The following is a 12,042-nucleotide window of genomic DNA, read 5'->3' on the forward strand; positions in this document are numbered from 1 at the left end:
GCGATATTTCAGTGTATCGATATTTTCTTACACCCCTAACTGTTAATTATTGAATTAGTTAAATATTAGCTTCTGTAGCATATGGTACTATACAGTGTATAGCACTCTGCTGAATCATGCTACAATTTAGCCCAAATTATTAAATAATGATTTATGATTTATGCAATATCCACACAGTGCAAAATAATATTATATATTTGACTATTATTACATTTTTAGTAGACATACCTGACCTACTGAGAAGATGGTTACCATTAGCCAACATCAGTAGAGACAAGTCATCCTAAAGTATCACCAAGTATGCAGTGAACATTTTCTAACTGTCATGTTGACTGGTGAATATTTATTATTATTATTATTATTATTTATGACAGGTAGGAAATAATAAGTATAGAGACTGAAGCATTTTTAACAAAATTTTTCAGGGACATCACTTGAACTTCAGCTATGTTTTAGGTCTGGGATGTAAAAGTATCACAGAACTTTTGCTGGTTAAGTAAAGCAAATCTGTGTAGCACTGAGATCATATGAACATATTACTTATGGTACTTATGATTTTACTTACACACTAAAGAAATGAATGTAAAGTGCACTGATCAAGTAATATTTTGTATTGTTAATTCATCTGACAATTATTTCATAGGTAGTTGTGTTTTCTCTAAATCATAGCACAAATACAATGTATGATTTGACAACCAGTACCTAGTGATTTACCAGTTTTGACCTTTATGATGACTAATTTCCAATATTTTGTAACAATATTGAGCCGTGATGAATCATTAATAAAAACAACAGAAAGACTTCATAAAACAAATGTGAAAGCATAAACAGACATGCACACAAACCTGATTGGCTACCACTGCATCCTGTGGATCGTCTGGTTCTGCCGCTGCCAGTAAGGCTTGTAATGACAAAAGAACCGTCCTCAGTGTCATGGCTGCTGCCCTGAAACAACAAGTTAAGAGTGGAAGGTTAAAGAGCACAGAAAGCAAGAAAAAAAAGTATAAACTAAGCTTCCATACTGGCAATAACCGTTTACTCGTGTTTTGTGGTGTTTAACACCAAACAAGCCCATTTGATTCTCCTTCTTATGAAACAAAGGAGGAATGCTGGTAACGTTCAGAGAAGATTTATTTTGGAGCACACAGTAACATGTGCAGTTGGACTCCCTTGAATTGCAATAGAAATACTGAGTGAYGTCTGTTTTTAGCTCTAGAGGAAAGGCATCCGTTAATAAAGCTGGATATGACAGTAGGATATTTAACTACACTTATGTTCATAAATTAGTGTTATGTAAGAAAAAAAAAGAGTAAACTCTTTAATAACAGAATGATCATACGCAATAAGCAACTCAATAAAAATTATGTAAAGAGGGACACTGTAGAAAGATCGCAGCCCTCTTTACAAAGGTTACAGTGCATTTGAGAGTTCAATAAGTACTGGTTTGTTTTTATCATATTCTCAATTAGAGGGCAAGTGCCTGGAACACATGTGGCATTTACCAAAAGTACTTATTTTCTACCCATACCATTAGGGATCCCTTTGCTCTGTTTGAGGGTGTAGATTAGGTCCGTGTCTCTCTTTGAGACTCTTCCCGTCACCTCCCATTGATAAGATTAAACATAAAACTTCTTGGATAACAAATATGACTCATCATAAAACTGAGGATTAGGCTACAAGTAGTGGTGAGATATAGGCATTGGTAGAAATAGTCACATTTTTCTGCAGTACCAACAACTAACAATTATTCTGAACAACAAAGCCCTAAATAAAAATTTCATACTTTTATTGCTAAGCTATTTTTAATACTAGAAGTGAAATCCCTATATCCTAAAATGGTTTAAGGTTTCCTCCTTCAAATTACACTTAAAAATCCTCATTAGAGTAAAATAAAAATAGGATTAAGATCAATTTTCTAGGGGACATCCCGATTAGCAAGACAAATMAAGCCATATAYCTGGAACGGCTCATGATWCCAGAATGGTCAGGGAATCAAATTGTAGCATTAWCTTATTATTTCTTTAAAATCAGTTTAAAAAGCTCAGCTGTAACTGCTATTCTTTAAYAGATGTTAGAAGTTCAAAATAACTTTGGTCACTTTTATGATCATTCAGTTAATAGCTCTAAATCATTGTGCACAAATCTGACACTACACTTTCTGAAGTCATTTTCTTACCTCAGTCACAGGAACTCATTTAACCTCATCGTTTTATTATTTTCTCATCTTTATCGTGTATAAGAGCTTGTCCAGTTGTTTGAACAGTTGTTTCTTTTGACTTAACTAAAGAACTTGCAGTCACTAAGCTATGCCAACATTTTACAATTCTTAGATTAAAGCTCACCAATAAATGACACTAAAACCTAAAAAGAATGAAGGTCATGACTGTCAAATTCATAACAAATCTATAAAACAGTTTTTTAATTAGGTATACGATGGTGGAAAATAAGAATCAAACTATTACAGTGGAAACCAAAGAAAACAAAGAAAAACTCTGAGATTCAATGTATGAATTTCAGTCTTGTACAGAGTGGGAAAATCAACGCTGGTATTCATTTACTCACCACTGATCTTTAAGGATGTCCAGACATATTGCACCTGTGACTGAGCTGATATTTGGATGCCAGATTTTTGTGATAAACCGCACCTGAGATATTAAAAAGGCACAATTTGTGGATTAGCATAATGAGAACAGTTCCTTAARTCAAAAGGATTAAAAAACTTTATAAAGAAAAATAATCCTTACCTTGGGTGGATTGAATGGATACGTTTCTGGAATCTTAATTTCTAGTTGATATCTACCACCTGCACAGAAATAATTATAACATTTTGGGGAAAATTTTGACAGGAAGACTTCAAGTCTGCTGAACAAAATGTTGAGTATTGTTTTGCTTTSCATGATTAGAAAACTAAAATTGTATTTTGGTTTGTGCAACCACGTGTCCCTTACCTTCATATGGCGTGTCAGGGGGCCCTGCTATCTCCCCTTTAAGTTCTGTGAAGTTCTCATCCACCAAGTCTACTTTTATCTGATTTTTGCTCGTCTGAAATAGGAGAAAAGTGGAGAAATACTGTCACTTGGACAGAATGTTAGCATTCAGGTAATAAGGTGCTGTCAAGCACCAATCTGCCTCTGAGGGATAAGCTCCAAACTTGCGCAAGATTAGAAAAAGTTGACCTCATCTAGCTAAAACTTAAAGATCTAGGTGAAATCAATACTTCTAAGTATGCTCACGAGTGTATGCAGACACGTTCACGTGAGTGCAGAGAGTGGAGATGACAGAGGGGGGCAAGAACTCCAGACCAAAACTGCCTATGTTAGCAGCTAACTAAACGTAGCATCCAAATAAACCATAGCTCGTTTAATTCCTCTAAAATGTCCATAATATGACGACCTGCGCTCAAGCAACAGTTACGTTATCTAAACCTACTGGCACACTGTTAGCCAGGGTTGGTAGCTGTTTGTGAACACAACAACCCTATCGGAGTTAGCTAATGCTAGCAGCAGCTTCATGCTGAGCCATCGACGCGTCACTCTCATTCAAACACAACAAGAAGAACCAACAACAGCCACCTCTAGAGAGTGGCCAGCATGGCGACCAACCTCTTCGCTTTTAAGGACTTCCTTGAATTCCCGTTTTATCCTCTGAACTGCGATGTTGGCCATGGCTCAACCCGTGTTCCCGTCCGGCTGCGGCCTCGTTCGCCGTCCCGTCCGTCCGACCAGCTCGCGACGCGAATGTTAGCTTCACTTTTAAAAAACAGAGCCAAAAATAACAGCTGCGAGGTCGTTCGCTCTTCGTCTCGTTCGTCCCCGGTTCTTGACGAGAGGTTCGATTCGGAACAGAAAAACGGCTCAACGTGTAGCTTTCATGTCAAATGCGCAACAACACAATGGTTGGTACAGAAAACATTTTAATACCAAACTGCATGCAGTCTGGAGATGAGGTCATGTGATCCGAGCTACCCTGAACGCCTCATCCCATTGGTTGATCAGCGTTCAATGTATTATTATTATTATTATTATTATTATTATTATTGTTGTTGTTGTTGTTGTTGTTGTTGTTGTTGTTGTTGTTGTTGTTGTTGTCTATAAACATTCCACAAAACAAAAGTGTAATCAAGGCAAAATCATGGCGAATAAAATAATATTAATGATCATCAATATCACGTGGTTTCGTTTTTTTAAAGAAAATGTTTTACTGTAGTAACAGTGTTCTAGTAAAGGGGTCACAGTGTTTGTGTCTCATGCAGTTCCATAAAAACTCAGAACATTTCTGTCATTTCTACACAAATATTTATTTAGTAGCAGTTTTACATTGCATGATCCCAATAAAACGTGCTACATCTGTTTATATACATTTCACAACAATTACATGCTTTTAAGATACAATCTTGAGGCAAGACAAGATAAGCATCTAATTCTTTACAGATATAAATAGATGTGCATTTGGTATGTTTAGTTGTACTGAAGACAGTCCTGTAATAACAATGTTTATTTACACGTCATGATGAGCCTGGTATGGTGCAGACTGGAAGAATTTCTTTGTTCCATGACTGCTGCACATGGTGTCACTAGGTGGCATTATTGTCCTATAAAAAGAGAGTTAAAGCGAGGCAATTGTTCCATGCATGTTTGACTAAGTTGAGATTACTTACACTTTACAAAAAACTGATACCATCCACAGTTAGAATGAACCTAAACAATATCACAGTTACACAGAATGTCATCATTGGTAACTTTGCATTAATGCTAAAATGAAGGCATGTTCTTTTTACTAAAGCTTTCAGGCACTTTCAACAATAAGATCCTCCTGCCTTCTCTCTTTTATAACATTCTGTGTACCCCATATTTTTTCTCAAGGTTTGTAAAACAGCAATAAGTGAGCAGTGAAATGCATTTGCCATAACCATTGCTATTTTGTGATCACTAAAATGTCTAAATGTTTTAGAATGTTTAATGTGGCACATTGCTGAAAGAAAATATTTTCAGTTGACAGTGATTTCAGGTAAATCTCCGTCATGAAGCCACATGCTTCTGCTACACATCACTGAGTCATTCCTGCTGCTCTAACACTTAACAGGTGGACATAAAGACAACGGTGGTATTCCTTTTCTCGATCTCCAGTTCTGCTTGCTCCTCTGCCTCCTTCTGTCTCGTCTTCGATTTCTCTTGTTGGTGACAAAAAAGACAACAAGCGCAGCCAACGTGACAGACGTAATGAGGACGCAGCCTCCAAAAACCAGCTTCACTTTGTTCTTGTGCATCCATGCACATGTAGAGCAAGCGTTGGGCAGCTTAGCGCTGCATGGCCATGTCTTGTTATTAGTGGGGAAGCCATTAAGTGTAATGATCTCCTTGTACGTTGCAACAGAGGCCTTGGCTTTGGATTGGTGCTGTGTTGAGGTAAAGAGGCCAAACAAGGGGGAAGGTCTGTCTTGGAGCCGCCACACATAGAACCCCTGCAGGTTGACTCGATCAAGATGGTAAGCTAAAAAACAAATGAAAGTGAGAATGAAAAAGAAGATTGWTCATCAGTCGTCAAGTGACATTTTCTTATTCTACAACAGGAGAAATTACTTAACACTCAATTTTTTTTATACGTGATGACTCATGTAAGAAAAAAACATGTTTACAAAAAAATATGGCATGCCAATTTATCAGATAAGGTCTTCAAATCAAATTCTCACATTTCAATTTTCCTAGTAAAAGTTAATATTTCAGCTATCCAGAAAATGTGTTCAATTCAAAATCTATGTTTCAGAAATCTTAAAAAAATTTAACAAATAAAATCATTTTTACATATATGCATATAGGACTTAAGCTCTAAGTAGTGTAAGTACATTATTTTAATTTAGAATAAACACTGTGGATATCTAAAAAAATTATTCTTAATTAAATGGAGAAATTAAAACTTTAGATATCTAATTCCATAGTTACTAATCTTTTTTTAGATATCCAAAAGAACTTTCACAAACATCCCTGACAGATTTTGTAACATGCAAAAATAATGTAAACCAATATAATTAAGGGTATTTAAAATGTAACGATAAAATGTTATTTCAAACATCTGCAGTTAGAATAAAGAGTAGCAACAGTGTCACTACAAATTAAAAAAAAATATTTATTGAGCCTTTGATGGAATGTAATTTTGACACAAAACAGGTTAAATCAATCTCATAATCTAAACCATGTTTTCCCATTAAGTTTTCTGTTTCAGGACATCCTCAGTGTTTTCTTTAAATTGGAGGAACATACTTGACGTTGAATGCTCAATAATGGAAAAACCGACGTCATTTGTTCTAGGAAAAATGTCATCTAAGAAATGAAAAGTTTATTACAGGACAGGTGGCGCTTTGTGTAGCTGATCTGTTTGGTTTATGGTTACAGTATCTGCATATCCAGTCAAGCTATTAAGTGTTAAACCTTTTTGATTTATTTGAAATTTGAACTATAGTTTTTACTAGCACATATGTAATTTGAGATGTTTTTACTTGTAGAAACATCATTCTGAAGAAGAATAGCTGTGAGCCTAGTTTGATTATATATTATACTGGCCTGCCATAGTCCAGGCAGGTAAAACTTGAAAACTCTGAGCAGAACTGCTTTTCATTATTTACCTCTCCCTTCTTTTATGCTTTTATAATTCTCAGGCCTTATTAAAACAGTTTTACTGTAGGAAGCTGTAAGACAGTTAAACTTGTATTGCCTTTCTGTAACTACTCTTGTATGATTACACAACACACTTTGTGCACCCTTACCTTTGAGTGCCTCCTGTAGGTAACTCTTGAGGTAGTGCTGTCTGAGTTTATCCTGAACAGGAGCTGGATCATCAATCCCACTTCCTGTGATGATGACAGGCAGAGTTTTTCCATAACGCTGGCTCACCCAGTTCAACATCTTTCGTAAGCCCCAGGGGACCAGAGCCTGCCGCTCGCTGGAGGAAGGCCAGGTGGGGTCACGGAGCATCAAGCAGTCGTGATCGGGGGCGTGTTTCTTCTGAAAAGTGGCCTGTGCCGGGGGCAGAGGAGAAACTAAACGGGTTGTAAAATGACTCAGGGCGATAAAACTCAATGCTCCTCTCAGCTCTTTTTTCTCAGCATCAGTGAAATTAGGGAGAGGCGACCCAGGGAGGTGCAATATTCTAGCTCTTTCCTCCAAGTATGCCTTCATCTCAGGTGGGTATGTCCSTTTCCTCTGTTTCCCCTCGTGTCTAGACCCCAGCAGGGGGTCTAAGAARCGTCCAATTTCAAATAGAAGGAATCTTTCTGCTGCCAATGTGTGAGATTCTAGGAACGGGTTGGCAGGTTTGGCCCAGTCAGCATGTAATGCAAGGGATATCAAAGCTTTCTGTTCACTGTACTCCCTCTCGTGCAGCCTCCAGGCTTTTCCATGAGCCAGTAGGAGGTTATGAGCTGCTTGATGCCTCTCTGTTGCGTTAGGATAAACATCTATCAGTCTGTTTGGCTCATTGATGGTTATCCAGTATCGAACCCAGGTACCCAGCTCCTGGTAGCAAAGAGCTGCATATTCTTCAAATGCTTCCACGGCGTTGTATGTTAGCCAACCCCCAGAGGCTTGCACCAGTTCTGGCAGGCCCATATTTGGAGCTTTGTGTGTTGGGTAGTACATAACCACCACAGCCTCTAGGTCCAGTTTCTTGAGTTCCATAAGAAAACAGCGGTAGTACCTTTCAAAGTATAGAAGAAGGTGTTATTTGCAGAGAAAATATAAATAACATAAAGAGAATATTTATTTAACGCATCCATTTATATCATTTTAGGAGGAGTTTTGTATAATGGATATGAACAAATAATATCTTACCTGTTGTAGATAGCTCAAACTGTTGAATTTATGACTATAGTTTGACTATGCAAGACCAAAACGGTCTGGTACTGTCTTAAAACAAAATTTAATCTAATTTTATTGGTTATTTGCAAATATAACTGTAGCACTTTTTGTGTAACTTTGAGAATTTCTGCAGTAAAAATCATAACATTCCTTCTGGATTAACTGCATTAAGTGAAATTGTTGGCACTTTAAAGGTATATAAAAGAGTGTGATCATGAACCACCATGAAATGCACTCAGATTGACCATTAACTGTGAGGATCTGTGTGTGTCTTCTGGTTGTCCTGTGCCTCCCTCTGGTGTTTGTCTTGTGTCTTTCATGCCCATTCTGGTTCCTTCTAGGTTCTTTCACACCTGTCTGCTCTTGGTAATCACTCAACTGTTTCCACTTCCACTCATCCCAGTTTCTACGTAACTGGTTCATCTCTTTCACTTCCTCGTCCGCTCATTGTTAATCCATGTTTGGTTCAGCTCCATGTTTCCTGCTCTTGCCTGGATTCCTGTTTTTTGGAAGTTTTTGCCACCACGTTGGCTTTTTGTTTAATAAAYTTTATTTTATTTTGAGCCTTGCCTTGCCTGCCTGCATTTGGGTCCACCTCGCTGCCTAAACCTTGTCATTGTCACTTTGGTCAGAATTAAATATTACTTCCATAGAAGACTACTCATAAAGCTATCTACAGTCGGTAAGATAATAGTCTAACTGTTCATCATTATGCCACAAAACTCCACTTCAAAACAAATGAACTATCTCTTTTATTTGAGTCTCTGTTAGAAACCAGGTTGCTTTATAGCATTAAAATAAATATTTACAGGCTGAAATCAATCCAGTTTRTCTGGATCTTGTCCAGTTTTGAGAGAGTCGTGTTTGTGTGTTTCTACCTCAGAACTTCAGTGTTCACACTCGAGCGGTTTCCTTGGGGTAAAATCAAAGACCAGTTTAGAGCGAAGAGGTAATGAGTCGCTCCAGTGGATGCAAACAGGCGAAGATGACTTCGGATAGCCAAATAATCAGTGCACTGAGCTGGTCTGGTGTGGAGCTTCACCCCAGGGACCGGACGCAGCGATCCGTCTCCTGTCAGGTTCCAGCTGTATACATGAGGGTCAGTAAACTGTGGGGAGAAAGGGAAGAAGCGCACCTGCAAAACGAACAAAATCAGCCAGAGAAATTTGCTTAATAGCAAAATAATGCTGTGTGAATGCAGAGTATTGTATGGTTTGGTTCAAATACTGAAAATGCTGAAAATAAATTAAGGTAAAAGAAGCAGTAGGCTACATATGCTAAAATTAAAAAAAATTCAAACAACTGTAACTAAAAGATAAGATTAGCTAAACTAAAATTAACTGACAACATAAGTGAGCAAAACTAGTGCTAAAAGCCAAAGTTAGCAAAACAGTAGCTTAAAGCTAAATTTAGCATAACAGCAGCTAAAAGTTAAAACTAGCAAAACTGGGGCTAAAAACTAAAATTACAAATAGCCTAAAGATAAATATAGCAAAGAAGTTGGTAAAATCTAAAACTAGTAAAACTGTTGCTACAAGTTACATTTAGYACAACTGTATCTAAAAGCTAAATGTAATTGCAGCTAAAATTTTAAGTGAGCAAAACTATTGTTAAAAGCTAAAATTAGCTGCAGTTGCTGAAGCTAAATACTGTATATCAAACAGTAGCGTAAAGTTAAAGCTTTTCATTTATTTAAAATAAATCAGTGTATTTCTTTGAATGATTATAATTCAAAAAGTAGAAAACCTAGAGGTCATAGCCATAATGTTAGAAAACAATGTGAATGCTGTCACAGCATTTGTTTAATGCAAATAATGTAAGCTCTTATTGTTTCAGGCTCTAATTATTTTTGAATCTTACCTGCATAATAGAGTCTGCGATACCCCAGTGAAATTTGCAGGGAAAATTACTTTTGACCTCGATGCAGGATTCATCAGAGGGGAAACCATTGTCAGTGATGACCTGCCTGTAGTATTGTGCAGTGGTTTTAGGGATCCTGGTTCTGTTTGGTTGATTGAAGTCAATATAGAAAAGGCCACGTCTAATACTGTAGTCATAATTCCACTCAAACCCATCCACCAATGTCCAGGCTGTGTATCCAAACACCTGCACACCATCGAGTTTGACAGCTACAAAATAAATAAAGAGACTTTTCTGTTTGTTTCATTATACTTTAATTGAATTATTTAACATTTTAGAATTTACTGGATGTCCACTTACCCTGTAAGACTTGGTTGATAAAAAGCTTCATAGTATAAATGGCCACTGTGTCTTCCCTTCCCACACTGGAATCAGAGTACCAGCCTCCTTCAGCCACCAGCACGCTCAGGTTCCCATACTCCAGTTTTATCCAGCTCAGGAGGCGTCGCAGGTCTGGAGTGATAGTCTGCCCGTTATGGACGAGGTTCCTGCCCAGTCGAAAATTGTTTGGTCCGAAAGACAAAGCGAAGAAGTCTGCTGTTTTCTGTACCCAGAGCTTCTCCTCGGGGGTGAACGTGGGCATGAGAGATGCGTGCTTCAACTTCAGAGAGACCGGGTAGTCTCCCTCACCAAAGATGGGGTTGGCGAACCAGCCAAGGACTGCTTCCATAGACTGCTGACAAAGTGTAACATTGGCAGAGGTGGCTTGGCCTTTCTGAGGTTCAACCCAGTGGGAACCTAAAACGATGGATACTTTCCCCCTCTGAGTTGGACGGAAGTGGCTGTTGTAGGTCTGCCATGCTTTGGCGTGGGCCTAAAAAACACGGTACCAAGCAAAACATTATGGTTTTACAGAACTGCTCTGTGATTACTACCTGTTCCTCTAGGAAAATTTCTTTCATAAAAGGAATTGCATGTGGCTATATTCATTTTAACCACATCAGTTTTGCAGTTCTATTACACACTGAAGAGTACCAGTACCACTGTGGTGTACTTAGCACAAAAAGTAAGGAAGTTTGGTAGATTAATTCTTTGATATCTGTGTTGAAATTTAGTTATTGACTGTAAAACTGGTACAAGTACCTAAATGTCTGAACAAGGGGAATAGAGAGGGGAACTGAATTCACATTAGTCCAGTTGCCATTTGTTAAATATTAGCAACTTAGCATTAGCTTCCACTATATTTTTAGCAAATTTTTTATCATTAGTACTAAGAAATTTGTGATTTAGATGTCAGWGAAGCTAAGATTTTAGTTAAATATAATAAACACAAATTTCCTTACTTTTTGTGCTAATTTTGTGCCACAATTAAAGAAAAATTGTATATAACATTAATATTTATTGCTGTGACACTGCCAAAACCAGTAAACATAGTTGACTAAAAATAAGTCAATATGTATTTAATGTGAATCCAACAATTACTTTCAGTGACTTTTATTAAAGGTTTTTCAGTTATTYATGAGATATTTTACTAACAGGMAGATGACATTGACTTTAACCAATATAGGCAAAGTTTTAAGCCAAAATGTTGCATTGGGACTGATGCTCTGCCAGATATTTACACTGAAATGTTCGGTGAGTAAAATAATTGATTGTGGAAACGGAAAAGTGCAGTAAAAGAGCATTAATGAGACTTTTCACGTTTGAGCAGGAAATCATTATTTACTTGCTCCATCCTCTCWGCGTTAGCTGTGAGCCTACCATCTGTGCTTGACTGCATAAACATAAGTGATTATTAATGAGGCGTATCTCCCTGACTTCCTGACACACACAAAAGTGCTGATGTGGTGGACTTTGACCTCAGCGTCTCTGCAAGTGTCCTGTTAACTTATCACAAACCTGTCAATAGAAATATAGCCAACCAGTCATCAAGGAGATAAAATACCAAGAGAGCAGAGATATATGGTGTTTTGTTTGGAGAAGCTTTATGCAGAACGGTTGTTGGTTTAACTAAGAACTTATTGGAGGGCTGATGTGATCTGTGTTTACTTCACTGATCTGAGTCCTGAGCTTTAGGAACACATAAACATTCATTGACCATCATAAAATGATAAAGCTGTATGAGTTCAAAGTTTGCACAGTGTGTGTCTGAGTGTAATTTAATAAAATGTACTAACTTGTGGCCTAATATTTTTAGAGGTTCCTGCACATTTTCCAGAATTGTCAGGTTTTTCTGTTGATTTTAGAGATGTGTGTGTGCACGCGCACACACACACACACACACACACACACACACACACACACACACACACACACACACACACACACACAC

General features: G+C 37.5%; 2 protein-coding genes across 2 annotated transcripts in view; both read right to left on the reverse strand.

The window, feature by feature from the left end:
• LOC106517165 (ubiquitin-conjugating enzyme E2 K) overlaps positions 1-3,959 on the reverse strand; it is a 6,485-nt gene extending 2,526 nt beyond the window's left edge. Inside the window, exons 1-5 of the mRNA XM_014007887.1 lie at positions 3,603-3,959; positions 2,949-3,042; positions 2,745-2,803; positions 2,563-2,645; positions 846-945 (exon numbers count right to left, since the gene is read on the reverse strand). Coding sequence (XP_013863341.1) covers positions 846-945; positions 2,563-2,645; positions 2,745-2,803; positions 2,949-3,042; positions 3,603-3,665 — 399 coding nt within the window. The 5' untranslated portion in view covers positions 3,666-3,959. The remainder of the gene's footprint in view (positions 1-845; positions 946-2,562; positions 2,646-2,744; positions 2,804-2,948; positions 3,043-3,602) is intronic.
• Positions 3,960-4,278: 319 nt separating this feature from the next.
• Positions 4,279-12,042, reverse strand: part of klb (klotho beta) — a 10,127-nt gene continuing 2,363 nt past the window's right edge. Inside the window, exons 2-6 of the mRNA XM_014007898.1 lie at positions 10,071-10,584; positions 9,711-9,979; positions 8,729-8,985; positions 6,761-7,689; positions 4,279-5,490 (exon numbers count right to left, since the gene is read on the reverse strand). Of these exons, the coding sequence (XP_013863352.1) occupies positions 5,069-5,490; positions 6,761-7,689; positions 8,729-8,985; positions 9,711-9,979; positions 10,071-10,584 (2,391 nt within the window). The 3' untranslated portion in view covers positions 4,279-5,068. The remainder of the gene's footprint in view (positions 5,491-6,760; positions 7,690-8,728; positions 8,986-9,710; positions 9,980-10,070; positions 10,585-12,042) is intronic.

Source organism: Austrofundulus limnaeus, unplaced genomic scaffold (genome assembly GCF_001266775.1).
Source record: "Austrofundulus limnaeus strain Quisiro unplaced genomic scaffold, Austrofundulus_limnaeus-1.0 Scaffold1, whole genome shotgun sequence".
NCBI classification, from domain to species: domain Eukaryota; kingdom Metazoa; phylum Chordata; class Actinopteri; order Cyprinodontiformes; family Rivulidae; genus Austrofundulus; species Austrofundulus limnaeus.